Source organism: Schistocerca americana, chromosome 5 (assembly GCF_021461395.2).
Source record: "Schistocerca americana isolate TAMUIC-IGC-003095 chromosome 5, iqSchAmer2.1, whole genome shotgun sequence".
Classification (NCBI taxonomy): domain Eukaryota; kingdom Metazoa; phylum Arthropoda; class Insecta; order Orthoptera; family Acrididae; genus Schistocerca; species Schistocerca americana.
The window spans coordinates 239,175,911-239,198,057 of record NC_060123.1 but is presented as its reverse complement, the minus strand read 5'-3'; the positions used below and the strand labels follow the sequence as shown (position 1 = coordinate 239,198,057).

The 22,147-nt window shown below is 38.9% G+C and overlaps 1 protein-coding gene across 1 annotated transcript in view; it reads right to left on the bottom strand.

Moving 5' to 3' along the window:
- Positions 1 to 22,147, bottom strand: part of LOC124616054 (protein FAM219A) — a 127,547-nt gene that overhangs the window by 42,715 nt on the left and 62,685 nt on the right. Inside the window, exons 2-3 of the mRNA XM_047144287.1 lie at positions 15,751 to 15,829; positions 1,757 to 1,913 (exon numbers count right to left, since the gene is read on the bottom strand). Of these exons, the coding sequence (XP_047000243.1) occupies positions 1,757 to 1,913; positions 15,751 to 15,829 (236 nt within the window). The remainder of the gene's footprint in view (positions 1 to 1,756; positions 1,914 to 15,750; positions 15,830 to 22,147) is intronic.

Here is a 22,147-nt window from a genome sequence, read left to right as displayed (position 1 = left end):
AAACAGTGATCTAAATTCAATTTTAATAAAGCAATCCATCTTGATTGCATTTTGCAATAAAGCCCAATCACTTTATTAAACATTAGTACTTTAATCTGCACTAATAAACATGATCATAAATGCTATTATTGGTGTTATCTAAAAGCTCTCTTGTGCTTTTCTGAACTATAATTTTGGGACATTGGACATCTTTGTATTGAATTAGTTCCAGTAACTTTTAGAATTTGATTATTTTTATTACCTTTATTAATAAAGAAATATGCATATTTTTGCTGTTTTAAGTAACAGAATAAAACCAGGTACTTGTGTAATTAAAAACAGAGTATGTTCTATATTTCAGTCTTATCCCTTTATATTGGTATAGAAAGAAACAATATTTGATAATGTTGCCTATAATATCTGAATATCTGAATATCTTCTCCACATGGAATCACTGCTGTGTGTATCAGTTCATAATAGCAAAAGCTGAAACAACTCCTAAAAACTCAAATAAAATACGATTTTCATACTGTAACATTATCCATCATTGCTTTCATCTGATAAGTACCCCACACAGTCTCCTGCTGGTAAAATGCCCTATTCTGTGGATGTATAAAAGACATTGATGGCTGTAGGTTTTTGACCTTTTCTGCAGATAACGGTTTAGGTGTCATGTGAATGGGTTGCAAGTTATAATTCAAGAGATATTTGCCTCTTTGGTAGATTTAATATCCTGAACTCCTCTTATGGACTGAAGGTAAAATTTATAGTATACATTCCCAGGTGAATTACACATGTATTGGAACCATTTTATCTTTAGCCAAGGAACTAACTCTCCCAAAGTGTTTTTTCATCAACAAACAAGTTCACTGAAATTAAGAAAAATGCTGTGCTCATGTTCAAGTGCATTTATCAGTGGTTGCCTAGAAACTAATCTGATTAAATTAGCCCAATCCCTTGATATATAAATTTTTGCAGTTTTTTTCTGACATTTGGAGGGAATCACTCTCCATTTGGGTGCAACCAGCTCAAGAACCTTATGGCTAATAACCTCCAACTAACTAACACAGTATTTTTTCTCATAAAATATATTCATGAGCACAACTGAGAAATTACTCTTCATGTCCTAGCCCCTGCAAAGTCGCTAAATATACTGACATTGGCTGTTCTAGTAGTGCAAACAGAGTACACAGTATTATGCATTTATGATATGACACTGGTTGCCTGGAAACCATATTCTCCTATTCTCATTAAATTTAGGCTTTAGTTACTTGGGAATCAAATAACAATGGCTGGAAACTGATTGAATTTCCTTTTATCAAAGGACTGGTGATTAAAAGTATGTGCTTCCCACACAAAGACATCCATAAGGAGACTTATAATAAGATACCTGATGCAAAATTCAGAATTTGTTGACTGCCGTGCTATAGCCCTAGATATTCACTTTCAGGAAGTTCATTTCCAAAATTCTGCAGTTTTTCTTCATTGTTTACATTTTTGCCATTATGACACAGTAATAATTCTATTTGCACCTTATTCTGTTAGCCCATAGTCACTACAAGGGTATTCTGTTATGATCCATCAGTTCCAAAGTGTTTTCATTTATCATCTTACCTCTTATTCATTGCACTAACCATTCACCACGTTTTCCCTAGTTCTTCTCATAACCGCTTTCACTCCTCCTCATACTTTCACTGCATCAACATTTGAAAGAAAACTTATCTCCTCATGAACAGATAATACTATGATCAAATTAAAAACTAAAAAGATACAGTACCTTTCATCTGTTTCCCACTCAACTAATGGTTGTTGTTCCCTTTGGGTCGAGGAACCTGGTTTATTCGGAATTGGTAGTCTCTGTATAGGTATTAGACTGGAATTCTTTTTATATTCTTGAAGTCTGTGATTCTTTTTAGCTTGCTCTATCCTCTGCTCTGAAAATGAGAAGACTTGTGCTGTTCGTAAAATTAAAGTGATATCACAGTCACAAAACTGTTTTATAAGCCTTAGATACAACAAAGGTAAACAGTGAAAAAGGTCAGAAGTGGGGCATGGCTCTTTTCTGTAAAGTTTCATATCTCAATGCTCCATAGTAGTCACAATAAGCACTACTATTCTATTTCACATTGTTATGCTATTAGGGGACTTCAAACAGTTAGTTACACATGTCCCACACTAAGTCCATTGTACAACAAGAATGCTGCATTGGGGGAAGACAACACAGGTTCCAGATTTCCTGCCAACATATTTCCATCGTGGTGTGGTTAACATGTGAACTACAATGTTGGGGTGAAATGGTGTGGCAACTGGAAGCATACACCAAAGTTGATGTACAAGGAATAGTACAATTCTTGTAGGCAAAATGTCTTAAATTGGACACAGAGTCACCATGACATTCTGGCACTATAGAGACCAAATGCAAACCAGCGTCCAACCATAGTGGAAAAGTGCCAACAATTTGACCAAGGGTGTACATTATGCTGATCAGGAAAGGCCATAGACACTAAAAATTAGAGACCAGGCAACTGAGGAACTGATTTGCAGTGAACACATAATGCATAGTGGGGAGATCACACTGTTGTAGAAATAATTCAAAAGCCAAGATTGCTTAAATACTGTTTACAGGATAACCAGTTTCAACACACTAAAGGTGCCATCATCAGATCTGAATGCAGATTAACATTTATAGACCATTTGGATATAATGATACATGAAGCAGACCAGCTGACATAAAATAATTGTCACAAAAAATAAAAGAACAACTGCTCTCATGGTCATTCATTTCATAAGATATGTAACACCGCAGCCACAGGATAAAGTTATTTGGTACATGACCACTGCTCGACTAACAATGGCCAGCATACCGGTTAGCCAGTGAGCAGTATTTAAGCGATCTTGGCTTTTGAATTATTTCTAGAACTGATTTGCACTAATCACATAAGATCCAACAATGAGGACATTCACATAGCAGTTCTCGAGTGCCTCTGCAACAAACAAGTGGATTTCTGTTATCAAGGACTTGAACGAGATGAGATGAGATTAGATTAGATTAGATTGACTAACAGAACATTCTGCCAATTGTTTACAAAGACTTGTGACTGTTGAAAAATAGTGTCATGTTTCTGTGTCACTTTGAAATGTAGTGCAGCATTCAGTGAAAATTACTTGACCTGCCATAATCATGCGTAGCTTACTTTTTGAAGTCTCCTCATAGTTTTCAGTGCAGTTAAATTTTGTTTTATTCTGTTCATATTCAACACATCAACAAAAGACATTGGGTAGGTTGCCAGCTTTCACCTGTCACAAGCCGAAATGATCTGCAGGTCTCAAGGATGAGTGACACCTCTTACAACATTTCTATTCAGGCTTCCCACTGATGTTCTGGCCTACAGTTATATGAATGGAAATTATACTTTCTGTATTGGATAAAAACTCAAAGCCAGAGAGGACAAAAGCAGAAGTATCATTACTGACACAAGGAAAAAGATTTCTGGATCAAACACAATTACAAATGCATATATCTACACCTACATCCATACTCTGGAAACCACTGGGAAGTGTATAAGAGAGGGTACTAAGTGTTGTTCCACACTGACCACCAGATGCAATGGTTTTTTCACATACCACTCGTGAATGGAGTGTGGAAAGAATACCTGCTGCACTGTCCCTGTGCATGCTGTAATTAGTCTAATCTTGTCTTCAAGGTCCTTATGGGAAGAATATGTAGGGGACTGAAAAATACCTCTATATTCCTCACTCGATATTTGTTGTGTAGGATTTTGTGTGATATTTTGCGTCTATCTTCACAAGTCTGCCAAATCCAACATTTCCATGATGTTCTCTCACAATTCAAACAAAACTTGACAACAGTTAAAATATTTAGACTATAATAACAATACAGTTTCAAAAGTAACAGGAAAACTGGTTTTGTTATATACATGAAATACATAGTCACAAGAATTTGAGTCATTATAGCAATTAGATATCAGAGTCTGGAAATAGAATATCGAATGATTTTGAAAATAACACACACAAAAATCACTTTGAACTATTTGGTTGCAAAAATGTCAAAAAATTAAAAAAAGGAAGAGAATTGAATCAACAGTCCCAGGTTCGATTCCTGGTGGGGTCAGGGATTTTTCCTGCCTCAAGATGACTGGGTGTTGTTGTGTCATCTTCATCATCATCATTCATCCCCATTACAGTCGGAGGAAGGCAATGGGAAGCCACCTTGGCTAGGACCTTGCCTAGTACGACAGTGTGGGTCTCCCGCATTGTCCCCTACGCTCCTCAGAGTATGGGACCTCATCATCATCATCATCATCATCATCATCATGCTTGGTATGTGGCACACAGATACATATAACAGCACAGGGTCTTAACAAGCTTTTATACTACTACTCGTATTTGACACTTTGTGTCACCATGACTGCAGACGGGTGCATTTAGGTATGTGTGTGATTGTGTTTTTCAGAATAAATACTAACGACAAATAGTGGTAGTTTGAAAGTTAATCAAATTTCCGTGCTGATGCATATGTATACGCATCATACCACAATCAGCTACAGGTGAGTTATTGTCTTCCCTCACTTCTGTTTATCATTTCCATCATTTTATCTGCACAAGGTGTGACAAGAGCACAGACTGTCATTGTTGGCACAAACATAAATCATATGAGTTGATGGTGGCTCAACAGCAAAGCTGAGAACTGAACTCTGGAAGAGGGAATGAAACTCAATGAGCAAGTCAATCTATGGGGAGCAGAGTGTCCTGACACCACCTGAACATGAGCATGAAAATAAACACAAATTTCACAAGCTGCGAGATGGTCGCAAAAGGAACAAACATGCAGAAAGTGTAGAATAAATTTCTTTATTTCTTGTCTATGATCACAAACTTATTAGGTTCTCAGACTACCAGCTTTGGTCAGCAATGACCATTTTCAGATCTGCAGGAAAACATGGGAAAAATAAAAAATGCAGCTAGTGGATTGTCTACAGCTTAAAACAATATAATAAGCCATGATAAAAAGTATTATTGACACACATTTGAAAATTATACCACCCCCCCCCCCCCCCCCCCCGAAAAGGCCTTTTCTTCACATAGGGCCAAAAATGGCACGGCTTTGGCTGCAATCTCCATCAAAAAACCAGCAAGGGCAAGAGATTCCGACCACAAAAGGATGCAGCTAGTTCCGCTGGAGAGGTGGAAGATTGAGGAGGCTGTGGTGAAGATTGGCCATCAGCAGGAATGAGGACTCAACCTCTGGCAAGTAGGGGAAGGAGGGTGCCAGGTCAAATTCATGGCCTTCTCATCAGCGGTCATGGGAGCTGTCCCTGCTGGTGCCTGATTTTCTGCTCGAAGATAGAATGGCAGAAGGTGTAGAGGGAGCAGCAGAGAGTGCATGGTGAGGTAACTGGGAGCCTTCTACCTGACCAATGCTGTGACGAACTCCATCACATGGTCTATTTGGAGATGGTGGCAGTGGGGGCCCCACAGGTCATGGGTGCAATTGATTGGAATTATGAGTCAGCTGCTCCCGTATGACATCCACCATAAACAAATGCCAACTTTTATGGCCCACCACTTTTCTGGCAGCCCCCCTGCTGTCAGGCAAAAGACTGGGCCCAAACAGTAGCCCAGTGAGGAAAATAGGGTGGGCCACGATGGTCGGGGCATGTGACTCACGACGCAACAGATTCAAAAACCCAAAATCTGGCACCCATGCAAACACTCTGCTGGACTGCAGTCATTAACCAGCATCACCTGGTATATGGCAAGAAAACTAGATATTGTTTCATCATGGGATGTGGCAGACACAGTCTTTTCTATCTGAGTGTTAAACATCTACACAAATTACTCCACCTCCACCTTATAAGCTGTGTGGTAGTCGTATGCTGGATACCATTTTGGATAAAAAATGAAAAATCTGTGAACTCCCAAGAAACTAATTCCTAAGTGTTATTAGAGACTAGGGTCCGAGGCGAGCCCAATACCAGAAATGGCCAGCCACACATGAATGTAGATATAGGAAAAGTGGCAGTCAGCATAGTGGAGGACAGTTTGGCAATGTACGGAAAATTTGATAAAGCACTTACCACCAAAAATACACACTACCCAAAGAGAGGCCCTCAAAATCAATGAGCACCCTGTCCAAAGGATGCTATGGAACTGGCCAAAGGGAAAACTGATATGGCAATGCAGACTGATTCTGCGCACAGGCCACACAAGCCCGCATAAGGTGTTCAATATCACGATCTATCCTATCCTCTGGGATCCACCATTAAGCAACACAGACACGTACTGCAGGCTGCTGCCTCTCCAGGCCACTGGCAACATCACCATGAGAGATGCAGGATAAACAGTACAACCACAACATAAGCACTCTGTGTTTGTTGCCAACTGCATTTCCTACAGATGCTACAGTAACACGTGGCACCAGCTTCATCGCTAGAGGTGTGAGAGGTGTGGCATTTGGCACAGCAATTGCAGACACCAATTCTTCCTCCACACATCACATGCCTGTTGATCACCTTAGCAGTGTCCTCCCATTGGCTATAAAATATGACACCCAGCTGACCAGATCCAGTTTGTATCAGGATTCACTTTGGGCTGAATACCAACAGCATCCACTGGGCCCTCAATCAGAGATCCTTTCATCCCAACACAGTTGTTCGCTCAGAGTAGCAGCCAAGGCTTCTCTCCAAATCTTATCTGAGTTCTCCTTACAAGCTATTGACATCTTTATTCTGAGCCATGTCTGAAGTCTACACCCCACATCTCATCCAAATTCTCCATGTTGGGACCTGACATCAGCAGCCATCAGGGCACAACTCACCATCACTTCCAGATCACACCAGCTGGGTCCATGGCTTCTCCAGTGTAGCCCATCTCTCCACAGCAGCCATGCTACTTCCGACTGGCTACAACCTTCTCCCTTGCCAGGACCTCTATCCTGGACCATCTTTGATCCCTACTGCTCTCCACCAATCTAGGTGCACTGTATAGCCCTTTTTGGGTCCTTCACAGTGCTATGTCAGGAACTACCAGTGGACTGGAAAAAGTAGTGCTGGTTCAAGTCTGAACGAATGTTTTGTTGTATTCAGTTGATGAGAGTAAATAAAGTTCATTTACTTCTTGCTTCTTGGGTACATTAAATGGTGTAGCTCTGTCAGTCATGACACAAAAGCGATCAGTCACCAGCCAGCAAATATGATGCTACACCAAAGCCTTCAGATGATACATACTCCAGCACAACACATGCAGTAATGCCAGATGGATGACTCAACAGCTTTGCTCCTCTGTGGCAAGCATGAGGACACCCTGGATAACACTAAGCTTAGTAGAAAAAACATATGCCATACCAAAGCTGCTTCAGAAGGAGTGCACTCGGGTCATCCTCTATCTGGACTGGGGAAATTATTTTCCAGAAAAGCGGGACAGTGCCCATTGCAGCCACAGCCTACTGTACTATTAACAAGAATCCAGAAATGTCTCATCCACAGGGGCAATGCAATCATCGTTTAGCATATGCCCCAAAAACTGCACCTTTGGGGAGGAAAAAAACTACATTTTTCCAGATTACAACAAAGGTTATTCTACAGAAGATGTCAGAAGGCCAGATGCAGATTTTTAAAATGCTCTTCTCATGTAGACCCCACTATCCAAATGTCACTGAGGCAGTTTACGCAACAGAGAATGCACTGAAGCAACTGCTCAAAATATCGTCGATAAATTCTTGGTGCAGACGAGATTCCAAAAGGCAAGCGATTAAAATAGTAAAGCCCTTCAGCACATTTTGAGCACCAGGAAATTCCGAGAAGCAGCATCCATCAGTAACTCCAGTTATGTGTCGCACAGGACAATGCATGGAAAATACTGGCCCCCTGACAACTTTGCTAACAATTCTTTTGGCCATGGAATTGGATACAAATCCACAATACATTGCATGTTGACCATGTGTTTAAAACCACTGCAAATGCGCATGGTGCTGTCTGGGTTCTGAATCACAACCAAAGGTATGGCCCACTGACTCGAGGAACCCGAGATCCAACCAATCCTGCAAATCAGCCATGAACTTGTCACACATGGCAAAGGGAATGGGGTGGGGAGCAACAAAATTAGATACCACCAAGGGAGGCGTGTGCCTTGAAATTTTCTGTTTGACCCAAGATATTCTGAAACAGCTGGTTGTACATCCACAGTAACGAGTTCAAATATTGGAAGGGGTCTGAGCGACACTAAATGTAGTTCGTCAACTACATGGAAGCCAAAAACACAACAGGTGTCTAACCCCAAAATATTTTGCACCAAAAGTGAATTCACTACTAACACATTAAGTTGCCTTTCAATGTTCTTATATTATGCAGAGACAGAATTGTTCCCTAAAAGGAATGCATTGTTCCTGTAAGTCACAAATTGACATAGTGGCTGTTGCAACACAGGGCAACCCAAGAGCCTTTAACTATCTGAGTTAATTAGGCTGACTGTTGCGCCCATGTCTACCTGAAACTCAATCTGTCATGCATTCACTACCAACATTATTAGAATATGTTGAGGCAATGTTTGTGGGATACCAGAGACAGTACGCTGGGAGATAATTGGTGAAATTTATAACGTCTAATAAAGATACACAAGAATGGTGCACTTCATTGTTTACATTACATAAATTGTAAAATTTTACGTAACTTGTGACTTTTAAATAAAAATTAAAACTGGTTACAAATTTAACATGACATTTTAATCACTGTACTCATTTAAGCAAGTGCTGAAGCCCGGTATTAGCTGAATAATTAATGATATTCCAGACGATCAAAACCAATGTACCAAGTTTGAATTTTAAATAGTATTAATGAAATCATGTAAAAAAATAATTTTTCAGTGATAAAACACAAAGCAAAAACTACACAGCATTAAAAGCAATGTAAAATTATTGTAATGTGAGTAATTTAATTGTAAATGAACTACACAATAATGGTATGTTTCAAGATGATTGTTATGCTTTTACAAATAGAAATTCAGTGGAGGCCAGGTGTCTTAGGGCTGAAATGGTAGAGATGGTAGAGATTGTATGATTTTTTCACTTTATGTATTAAAGTACAAATGGAAGAAAAAGTGCTTCATTAAAGATACTCAAGGACCAGCTCACCTTGCTACCAATTTCTATTGGTAGCAATATTTTTTTTTTTTTTTTTCTTTTTGCCAATCTTATCCCTAGCACTGCTACCTCCACCACTGACATGTGGTGGTGATTATGTGGTTTTTGTGCTAAAAAGAAAGAAATATCATTATAGTGATATGTTAATTATATCTAAAATTATTAATTTTTAATATATTTTGATGGAATAGTGACATTTGAAGCACAAGCTCTGATCAGAGAAGGATGGAGAAGATACTCGACCATGCCCTTTCAAAGTAACCGTCCCAATATGCCTTTCTACAATTCAGGAAAACCATACAAAACATAATTCTGGATGCCAGTGTGAATTTCAACCATTGTCCTCCTGTATAAGTGACCACTGTCTTACCACTGTATTACCTTGCCCTGTGCAAACCATCTGAACTCCCACTTTCTCCCACCATTTCTCATAAGCTCCTCTGATGACCCTACAGAACTATCACTCCTGGGAAACAAAACATAGTGTAATGAGTAAGTTAACAACCACCACAGGATTGCTACTTGAATGATTTTTTTCTCTCTGCATAGTTTTTATTCACCAGAACATTAAAGACACTTTGCAACCATGTTGTTGTTGTTGTGGTCTTCAGTCCTGAGACTGGTTTGATGCAGCTCTCCATGCTACTCTATCCTGTGCAAGCTTTTTCATCTCCCAGTACCTATTGCAACCTACATCCTTCTGAATCTGCTTAGTGTATTCATCTCTTGGTCTCCCTCTACGATTTTTACCCTCCACGCTGCCCTCCAACACTAAATTGGTGATCCCTTGATGCCTCAGAACATGTCCTACCAACCGATCCCTTCTTCTGGTCAAGTTGTGCCACAAACTTCTCTTCTCCCCAATCCTATTCAATACTTCCTCATTAGTTATGTGATCTACCCATCTAATCTTCAGCATTCTCCTGTAGCACCACATTTCGAAAGCTTCTATTCTCTTCTTGTCCAAACTATTTATCGTCCATGTTTCACTTCCATACATTGCTACACTCCATACAAATACTTTCAGAAATGACTTCCTGACACTTAAATCAATACTGGATGTTAACAAATTTCTCTTCTTCAGAAACACTTTCCTTGCCATTGCCAGCCTACATTTTATATCCTCTCTACTTCGACCATCATCAGTTATTTTGCTCCCCAAATAGCAAAACTCCTTTACTACTTTAAGTGCCTCATTTCCTAATCTAATTCCCTCAGCATCACCCGACTTAATTAGACTACATTCCATTATCCTTGTTTTGTTTTTGTTGATGTTCATCTTATATCCTCCTTTCAAGACACTGTCCATTCCATTCAACTGCTCTTCCAAGTCCTTTGCTGTCTCTGACAGAATTACAATGTCATCGGCGAACCTCAAAGTTTTTATTTCTTCTCCATGAATTTTAATACCTACCCCGAATTTTTCTTTTGTTTCCTTTACTGCTTGCTCAATATACAGATTGAACAACATCGGGGAGAGGCTACAACCCTGTCTTACTCCCTTCCCAACCACTGCTTCCCTTTCATGTCCCTCGACTCTTATAACTGCCATCTGGTTTCTGTACAAATTGTAAATAGCCTTTCGCTCCCTGTATTTTACCCCTGCCACCTTCAGAATTTGAAAGAGAGTATTCCAGTCAACATTGTCAAAAGCTTTCTCTAAGTCTACAAATGCTAGAAACGTAGGTTTGCCTTTCCTTAATCTTTCTTCTAAGATAAGTCGTAAGGTCAGTATTGCCTCACGTGTTCCAGTGTTTCTACGGAATCCAAACTGATCTTCCCCGAGGTTGGCTTCTACTAGTTTTTCCATTCGTCTGTAAAGAATTCGTGTTAGTATTTTGCAGCTGTGGCTTATTAAACTGATTGTTCGGTAATTTTCACATCTGTCAACACCTGCTTTCTTTGGGATTGGAATTATTATATTCTTCTTGAAGTCTGAGGGTATTTCGCCTGTTTCATACATCTTGCTCACCAGATGGTAGAGTTTTGTCAGGACTGGCTCTCCCACGGCCGTCAGTAGTTCCAATGGAATATTGTCTACTCCGGGGGCCTTGTTTCGACTCAGGTCTTTCAGTGCTCTGTCAAACTCTTCACGCAGTATCGTATCTCCCATTTCATCTTCATCTACATCCTCTTCCATTTCCATAATATTGTCCTCAAGTACATCGCCCTTGTATAGACCCTCTATATACTCCTTCCACCTTTCTGCTTTCCCTTCTTTGCTTAGAACTGGGTTTCCATCTGAGCTCTTGATATTCATACAAGTCGTTCTCTTATCTCCAAAGGTCTCTTTAATTTTCCTGTAGGCGGTATCTATCTTACCCCTAGTGAGATAGGCCTCTACATCCTTACATTTGTCCTCTAGCCATCCCTGTTTAGCCATTTTGCACTTCCTGTCGATCTCGTTTTTGAGACGTTTGTATTCCTTTTTGCCTGTTTCACTTACCGCATTTTTATATTTTCTCCTTTCATCAATTAAATTCAATATTTCTTCTGTTACCCAAGGATTTCTACTAGCCCTCGTCTTTTGCAACCATGTAAGGAACCATAATCCATCCATAAAAACCTGCTTTTTGTTATCTGTTATCTGTTGTCTGTCAATTGTATTGCCAAGTCATAACTTACAAATTATTTTAAAAGCTTTAACATGAACAAAGTGTAATTTACCTGGATAGGTTTAGAAAAGCTATGAGTTATCAAGTTCTATCTTTTTACTATCATGTTATGAAGCACCACTGGGGCAAAATGACACATCCCAACTGACTAAAATGTTTTGAAAGCATTATTGGTATCTCCCGTCTCTTTCTTCATAACACCTTACAACAGAGAGTTGATTCTGCCTTCATTTTCTCTCTGTCAGATGTGGGAACCATGTAGTATGAACAGCTGGTAAGCTCTTGCGACACACAGTGTTGTATTTGGACTGTTATAAATATGTTTATCATACGTTGTGGCATGATATGAAGCAGTATGTACAATTTTTGAAGAGATATGAATGCAGGTATAAACAAATGTGGGTATGAACAAAATGACAGGTGGAGCCAATTTTTCAACTCTCAAATCCACAGGTGTATGTGGGGGACATTACAATGTGCATATTTGATGATAGAGGAGATGGAAATAAAAGCAACAATGAAACCATAAAAATGACAATATAAAAATGAACATCACCAACAAATATTGCCAATTTTACAAATAAAAAAAGAGTGTGTGCTTATCAATTCCCATAATAGACACTGAAAAATGGCAGACAAACACACAAATAAAAATACGTGGTATAATCTTGCAAGTAGTTTAACTTACATGTGAAAAGTTAAAACTATATGCTAGTCTGGAATTCAGACCTAATTCCTGCATTTTTCAAGCAGTGTCCTGTTAATTACACCACCTGAACACACTTTATGTATCACATTCTTATCCACGATTTACAGCATTTAATTATTCAATAGAATCTTTATATTTTTCTCTTTCATTTTTTTCTAATTATCTCATTTCCTCTTTTAGAAAGAATTGTTAACTTCATAACTGGTAATGGTACACCACTATAATCCCATTAAATTAAGTCATAGTGTGAATGTGTTAGTATTACATTACCATTGTCACATCACTGACTGTCTCAGGTTAGGCAGAGTACATTTCAGCTTTCATTTCCTCAATATTTTGTCCTTTAGACAAGACAGTTTTCCACATCATTTTTCCTCATCCCAGTTACTAGATATCATAAATTCATGTGGTCATAAATAAATGGAAAGACAGGAAGTAGTGTATTATTCTTGACAGGACATTTCATGGAATAGTGACTTCATAAAAAGGAAGACTGCAAATATCATCTGTAGCTTCAAGCTGCAGAAAACAAATAGGAGGTGTTGACAAGAAAGTTGGAGCACTTGTAAGCTACAAAATGCCATCAAAATAACTGAGAGTATTGCCAGGACACTTCACTATATATCCTTGAAATCGTACATAATGTTTCGTATAAATGATGGACTACTACAGAGTTTGGAATAATACCTCTGACAAGTTTCTAAAAAAAAAATTTCATACTGATTTATAAAAAATAAAGCCTACTTTTGGAGAAATGGATAGATATCACTGTTTGATGGTCACAATCAGCATGATTTTCTTTACTTCATGAGGGGCATTCAATAAGTAATTTAACATTTTTGTCTGAAAACAGGATGGTTTTATTCAGTATTCAAATACTCCATGATATTCCCCAATCTTTTGGCTGTAAACCCCTACTTTTCACCACTACCTCATTCAATGCAAAGGCCTGATGCCACCTTACTATGAGGCCTATATGACTGTGTGGTACCACTCTACTGGTCAAAGTCAGAGCCATCATCCTGCTTCATCAATAACCTTCGATACATCAACATACTGCTTCCTATGGAGTGCATCCTTCATAGGGCCAAACAAATGGAAATTGCAAGCTGTGTGGCTGTAGGTTGGATTAGGAAGAACAGTCCAATGAAGTTTTTTGAGTTCCTCTCAGGTGTGAAGACTTGTTTGAGGCCTTGTATTGTCATGAAGGAGACATTTATTTTCATTTTTGTGGTGATGAACATGTTGAAGTCATTTTTTCAATTTCTTGAGGATAGCACAATACACTTCAGAGTTGGTTGTTGCATTATAAGAGAGAACTTCAAACAGAATAACCCCTTCAAAACCCCAAAGGGCCATCACCATGACTTTACCAGCCAAGGGTCCAGTTTTGAACTTTTTCTTCAGAAAAGAGGGGTGGGGTGCCACTCCATGTATTGCCATTTTGTTTCTGGTTCATAGTGATAAACCCATGTTCCATCACCTGTGGTGATGTTTGACAAAAAATTGTTATGTTCAGCCTCATAATGTGCTATCAGTTCCATACAGAGGTCCTCTGTTAGACGACACAGAACCCAGTGGGAAGACACACTTTAAGTAACATAACTGATGGATGATTGTGTCAGCACTAGCAACAGATAAATCCAGTTGAGCAGCATGATGTGTCCATATGTTCCAACACTGCAGAAGTCACAGCTGTGTGCGGCTGGTTGGCACATGGGAGATCAGATAGGTCTCTGAGATCTTTCTGCAACAATTACAGACACGTCATCCAACAAGTCACCAGGCTTTTGTTCAGTGCCAAGTCTCTGCAGACATTCTGAAAGTGTCTACGAATATCTGTGATGCTCTGATTGTCCACCAAAAGAAACCCAATGGTAGCTCTCTGTTTAGAAAGCACTTATATTCCTGATGCCATTTTGAAACCTACATACAGCATCCCCAGGAAACTACAGAAGCTGAAACGTGAATATTCCATGAGTTCCACAACAAACTGCATTTTTTCAGCCAAAATTGTTTGACAAAAAAATGTGTTGCATTACTTGCTGAACGTCCCTCATTTACTGGTTTGAGAAGATTACCATCCATTTTCAAAGGCGCACCTTCCACTGGCTTGAGTTGGTGTTCTGTTAATATGTTAGTCCGTAGATGCACACATCAGTGGTAAACAGCACTGGAAGCCATTGCACGTACTGTTTACCTATTACAGACACATCAAAGGTGTAACATACCGCCAGCTTATCAGATTCAGTCTGTGAACAGTGCGCATCTGAAAATGAGTCATAGTATCCTGATTCCAATAATGTAACAAAGTAAACTTTACTGAATATGGCTTTTGGACAATTATTTCTAAGTCCTGTTCAATCCCAAACAGAATCATGTATGTTGATGTATGGAAGGTTATTGATGAAGCAGGATGATGGCTCTGACTTTGACCAGTAGAGTGGTACCACACAGGCATATAGGCCCTCATAGTAAGGTGGCATTAGGCCTTTGCATTGAATGAGGTTTGACTGTGCACCTTTTGTGGTGTTCACGACTCACTGTCAAAAAAAGTATAATGCATTTTGCATAAGTCACATGGTATATACCCTGTTATGAGATTGATAATTCAAAGTACAGAAACTGCATTTTTAACTTTTATTTATTTTATCCCACCTCAATTTACTACTGCTTGATGACCACCAAACAAATGTTCAAGTGCTGTTTCAAAGACTGCTACGAAACATTTACAAAATCTCCAGCCAATCAGGAAGTCAATCTAGTCCTAATTCTCTAGCACACGCAAATAACACATAGCTTCTGAAAATAATCTTACATGAAACTAAATTATAAATGGCTGTCATTTTCAACATGGATAACTAATGTCACACTGTAAACAAAATAATTCTGGTGTGTGACTTGAGCAGTATTGGTATGGCAGTCAAGAGAAAGATGGGCAAGGTGCTTGACATTAATACATCAGTAACAGTCAAAGCATGGGTGTCCATTTAATGGGACATATCATCTTTCAGGTAATGCTGGCACTGGTACTTTCACATGCCAGAAATGTCAAAAGTGCAGAGTCAGCATTAATAAAATTTCAGCAATATTTTTCTTATACAATTTAGCTTTATAAATGATGACATAATGTAATAATATGTACAGTCAAAAATTAAAATGAGCAAAGGTCCTCTATATTAATTTATTTGTGCTTTCTTCTTTCCCAGTATTAGCTGTAACACCCAATATTTGGGTCTACTGTGACAGTATGCACAGTAAACAAGAATACTGATCAGCTACATTCATACCGAGCTTTCTGTGGAGCTGTTTTGCACTGCTTTTTTGAGGAGTTGCCACAGTGGTGCTACTGCATGAACTGTCACTGGCCTGGAAATAAACAGAAACAAGATAAAACAAATTATTAATTCTTCATTTCTCAACAGTGAACTGAAAATATAAGAGTTAACCACAATATAATATTGGCATACTCCAGAAAGACCTCAACAATATCCGCAGTCAACAGAATACGATTATCACAATGTATTGCAGTACAAAAGTTTGTTTTGGTGACAGTATTAAGTCACTGTTGAGGTACAACATATCAGAGAGGTTGCAAATAAGGTTTCTGACAAAGAGGCTCCTGCTGTGAAAAGAAAGCTGTAATGCACAGGACGTAGAACTTGATCATGGGACATTGATGGCATCTTTGTCAACTGCATCTGGCAACCCGCTCACAGTTACATGGGAGATGGCACTTTTAAATCTCCCATCTGTGTCCTGCCAGTCAGCTCGCTCTTCCATTGCTTGCCATCTCGGATGGGGTGGGGGTGGTGGGTGGATGGGGGGGTGGGTAGTGGGGGGTGAGGGTTGGGGGTGGGAGGATGAGGGATGGAGGTGAGGGTTGGGGGAGGGAGGGGGAAGGATGTAGGTAGGGGAGAGAGTGGAAGGGGTGTCATGCGTACACACTGCCACAGAATGCTGAATTAACATGCAACTCTGATTGACTGGTGCATCTTTATAAGCAGCCACACTCATAGCTTCACCCCAGATTCAGTGAACTTTCAGACTTGCATCAACATATCACAATGCTATTAAGTATTTCTAAGTTTCAGTGACTTACCAGGTCATATAAGCATCCAAGACTATTTCTTTCTGTATTAAGAACACCACACACTTTGCAGATAACTGAGCACCACAGAAGACCTATAGCTGCACAAAGTTGTGTGTATCTCAATTATTAACTGTACATATTGTAAATAAACTCATTAATGCATTATCTTTTTGTAGATGTCTGACTGTATTAATTGGCCCCTTAAACTACTGACACATCATATATCCACTGGAAATCAGTCTTCTGCGTAAGTGTGGCAGTTGTTATAAATACATAAAACTTTTAATAATTTTTGTATGGTATATATTTCACATGTTCTGAGACATCAAGAGATCACTAGTTTAGTATTGGAGGGCAGCGTGGAGGGTAAAAATTGTAGAGGGAGACCAAGAGATGAATTCACTAAGAAGATTCAGTAGGATGTAGGCTGCAGTAGGTACTGGGAGATGAAGAAGCTGGCACAGGATAGAGTAGCATGGAGAGCTGCATCAAACCAGTCTCAGGACTGAAGACCACAACAACAACAACATATATTTCACAGCATTTTGTGTGGTATTTATTTCACAGCATCTCTAATTTCTATATGTTATGGCAACTTATGGAGAGCAGTTACTCACTACACTTATCCTTCACTAACCAATATTGCCAGATTGATGGATGCACAATGAAACCAGCATCAACCAAAGCACAGAATGCCAAGTGCGATATCCTCCTTTCCACTCTTTTGGTGTAAAACAAGAGAAATGGACAGAGTACTACCTGCAACTCAAGCAATATTTAGCAGCATACAACATATCAGGTAAACCATGATGCTCTTCCTTGTTTTCGTAGGTAGGAGTGTATATTTTTACATTTTTCAGGAATTCTTTCCTTAGTTAAGTGCCACAAACCCTATCCTACATAAACATTGCTTGAAAATGGACAACTTCTTCAGAGCTCAGATTCATGTAGCTGGACTCATTTTAAATTTCTTCATACATGTCATAATAATCAGTCTTACAAGGAATGAATAGCTGAACTCAAGGGCACGACTAGAAACTGTAAATTTTATCTGCTTTTGTGGAGTCCCATTTCAAGATATGTTTCACGATGCTATTATTCAAAACCCTGCTGATAACAGAATGTGGACTGACATTCTAAAGCATCTTAATGACATGCTTAAAGTAATCAGAGCTCAGGAAATGTGAGACTCAGCTGAAGTTGACTGTAATGTACCTATTGTTGCAAAAGTGACTGCAGATAGCTCGCAGTGACTCTGGTATGAATTGCGTGGGATAACTGGCACCACAGGCAATAGCTTAACAACACTGCGGGGCTCCCAGCATGTATGCATGTGAAACAAACACAATGTAAATTCTGTTCCATGCAAATATTGATTTGAGAAAATTGAAATAAATATGAGCTCTCATTTTGAGTCTGTATGCAGTACTCCTGGCAATCCAGATAGGTAACATCGACAAAAGCAAAACTTGTCTCATTCAAACCAGCTCTCCTCTATTAGATGTACAGCTAAAGGCTTTTTCAATAGCAGTTCAGACAAAGACAGTTCCCTGAAAGTCTGAACAGGCAATCATACTCAGAGAGCAAATTGCAAACAATTTACCTCTCTGCTAGCAAATGGCAAACAATTTACCTCTCTGCAGGTTTGTAATCAATATGTACCACTTTAGTTACGTACTGATGCTTCAGTCACACTAATTAATGAAAATATTTATAATGAATTGGGAGATATTCATATACAAAAACAAAATGCCTTCAGTTCATGGCCTAAGTAGCAAAAGTATATCTGTTCTCGGAATGCATACTTTACAAGCAAAATACAAAAATACAACTACATCAGCACCTTTCACAATAGTTCAGTCACAGCCTAGCCACAATATTTTTTGGCATGAATGCTTTTGAGTTTTTATGTTTTAACTATTCAGGGAATATGCCTGCTACTGATATACAATTTTCCCACACCAGTGGTCACCATTTGTGTGAAAGACAGACATGGGCAATTGTTTGGCAGCACACTAGGACATATGAAGAATTTTTATGTGTACATTACACTCAAAGAACAATGCAAAATCTCAGTTTTGCTGCACTTGTCCAGTATACGATGCCATTCATGATGAAGTTCCTTTTGAACTCCACAGATTACAAAAAACTGGAGTTTTTAAACCCATTTCTACAGGTTTATTGGCATCTCCCCTTATGATCATGAGAAAAGTAAATGGGAAGATCAGACTTTGTGCTAACTTTAAAGTTATAATCAACACTCAAACAGTGATTGACTTCTTTCTGGTTCCATGTACTGATGAACTTTTGGATCACCTAGCATGTGGACAATTCTTTCCAAAAATTGATTTAGCCAATGCTTATCTTCATCTTCCCCCTGGATGAGGAAACAAAACTTTTATGGTCATTAACATGCACAACAGCTTGTTTCAATAATGACAGCTTCCATTTGGAAGTGCCTTTGCTCCTTTATTATTTCAAGGATTTCTTAAAAAATGATGTCAGAAGTTCCACCCTGTTTCCAGCCAAACACCGAAACAGCATCTTAAAAATTTGTAGTCTCTTTTCTAAGTTTTATCCAGTTCAGGACTCAAGTGCAATTCATAGAAATGTTCATTTTTCAATACTGAAATTTAATATTTGGGATATATCACTGACCTCTATTGCACTTGTCCCTCAGCTAAGATTTAGAAGCCATACAGAGACTGTCTTCTCCCATAAATGTATGAAAACTCCAACCTGTTCCTGGCAAACTGACATACTTACATTAACTTCAGTCTCAGTGCAGTGCAAATATCTACTACTTTGCATTGCCTTCAGCATAAAACTGCTGCTCTTGAATGGACTATGAAAGTTAACAATCTTTTCAGAAACTGAAATACATTTGCTTTGTCACCCACGTTTATGCATTTTGATCAGAAAAAACCAGTAGTGCTTGGAGTGTAGTGCTTGGAGTTGATGTGTCATCACATGGAATAGGGGCAGTTATATATCACAAGTTTGGTAACACAAAATGCCCCATAGTATTTGCATCAAAGATATTGAACAAGGATCAGGTCAACTACAATGAGCTAGAAACCGAAGCTTCAGTCATAATTTATGGTCTCACAAAATGTCATCAATATTTGGGTAGTAGAATTTTTTTAATCCTTGTGACTGATCATAAGCCAAGGACTGCTTTATTTCATCTGGCAAAAGATGTACCTGATCATATAGTACAGAAGCTGAAACATCAGTCACTACTTCTTTCCAATTATAAGCATGAAATTCTCAATGGCCCTCCAACAAAGCATGCAAATGCAGATACACTGTCTCTTACCTATAGTAAATGATCCGTGTTTACACACATCAGAAGTTCCTCATCTCCAAATTGATCACTCTGATTCACAAGCACTGCAAATGTTTCCCACTAAACCTCAGTGATCAAACGAACCACTGAACGCCATCAGCCATGACTACTCAAACACTACATTCAGATGGGTTGGCCTCGTAATCTGAAATAAATCTTGTTTGCAAATACCATGCACAGCAGCCTTTCTCTTCAGAATGGTGTAATTTTATTGCATTCTCCTAATGAACAAACATGAGTCCTCATCCCCACACCTTTGCAACAACATGTGTTGAAACTATCACACAGAGGGCATTAAGGAATCATTAGAACTAAGCAGCTAGCTCGCCAGCATTGTTTGTGGCTTGGGCTTGATAAACAGACTGAAGATATGACAGCCCAATGCTGCTCATGTATAGATAACCTGGCAGCACCAGGCCAAGAATTTTTTAAATGGGCCTCGACCTGACCTGATGGTCCTTGATGACAATTTCTTATTGATTTTGCTTATTCTTTCTGGAACACAAGATGGCTCATTATCATTGATGCACACAGCAAATATTCTTTTGAATGGTGGGCTCCATGTGGTTCCCAAATCTTGCAGCTACTTCAAACCATAAAATTACCAAATATGCAGCAACCAGTTGCAAAATCATTTATTCACTTTTGCAAATCGATTTCAACTGATTAACAGCCATCATCGGTGCTTACAACCAATATGTGCCCAGAGTAGTAATACTGTCTTAAGCAGAGGTCAAACATAAAAAAACCTCTGCTTAAGACAGTATTACTACTCAGGGCACGTATTGGTTGTAAGCACTGATGATGGCTGTTAATCAGTTGAAATCGATTTGCAAAAGTGAATAAATAAAACATGATTTTGTGACTGGATGCTGAATATTTGGTAATTTCAAATATTATTTTGTTATTCCAGTGCATTCAACTACTAGTGCTAGAATTATTGAAGCATTTGCTTCTGTCTTTGGTTAGAAGGTCTGTCACAAACAGTTGTTTTGGAGAACTGTCTGCAATTTTCTTCATCAGGCTTTCAACGATTTTGCCAATCAAATTTAATTCAACATATCCAGATGGCATCATTATCTCCTCAATTGAACAGTGAAGTCGAATGTTTCACTCACACTTTCAAAGCTCAGGCCCGTGATCATCATTGAGTTTATTTGCGAGTAACAAAAAACACAAAATGTTTCTTTATTATTGTACTTGACTGTGCCCGAGACAGCTTGGCTTCCATTCCGTGTGAAACAAAGTCCAATGAGGTTCCAGCAAACACGGAAGAATACGGCATGTAATGTATACATCAGGTTTATGAATGCAGGATAGGTACAGAATTTTCCAGTGCTTGGTTGATTAGTATTCTAAAATTGAGCCACAGTTCCTCTACATTGGTCTGTTCCAATGCTACTCAGTAGGTTGTTGGCAGTGCCAGGTACCGTTCAGCTTACTTGTGAGCATACACACGTTGGGTACGCTACCTGCCAAATGGTTCTCCTGCACATGTCCTGGTCATTTGGCCACTGCTGCCCACAGGCCGCCAGTCATTGTAGTATAGTCACATATGCTACAGCCCAACTGTCTGACTACCCATGCATCAGCTGTTTTTCCATTCCTAGCTACCTGTGCCTGTGGGCACCTGGCTGCTGCTAGCAGCTATGCAAGCTGGTACAGCCCACTCTATCATCTTCCAGCTCATAGTTAAACGTTACATTTTCCACTTTCAGGTACAAAACTATTACTATTTGTTCTAGGTTCCCTTTCTAATTTGGTAATCACTGTTGCTTTATCACCTAATTGTCACTGACACCAGTTCCAACATGGATGTACACACTAGGGTTACTGTTAAATCTATTTGCATCATGAGTAAGTTTCCTAACTATCTGTTGTAGATAGTTTTCAGAAAAAATGTTCAATATTATTTTGCAGGACATCTCGTTATGTCCAACATTTATAAAATTGTAATTAACTCAATCAACTGTTGGATGATTAAAGCCTCCTTCAATGATGGCAGTATTATGGGAGAAAGTATGTACTAGATAGGTGAGGTTTTCTTAAAAGTTTTTCACTAATAGCACTACTTCCTCATGCCTATATCAGCTTACATTCTTCCATATTTATGGCAAGCTGTCATTCATCACTCCAAACAGAAATTCTATGTCATCCTGTATCTTCTTACAGTTACCTAACAACTGGCAGTAGGCCTACAAGGCAGTAGGAAGTAATGCCATTAGTGAAAAACTTTTAAGGAAAC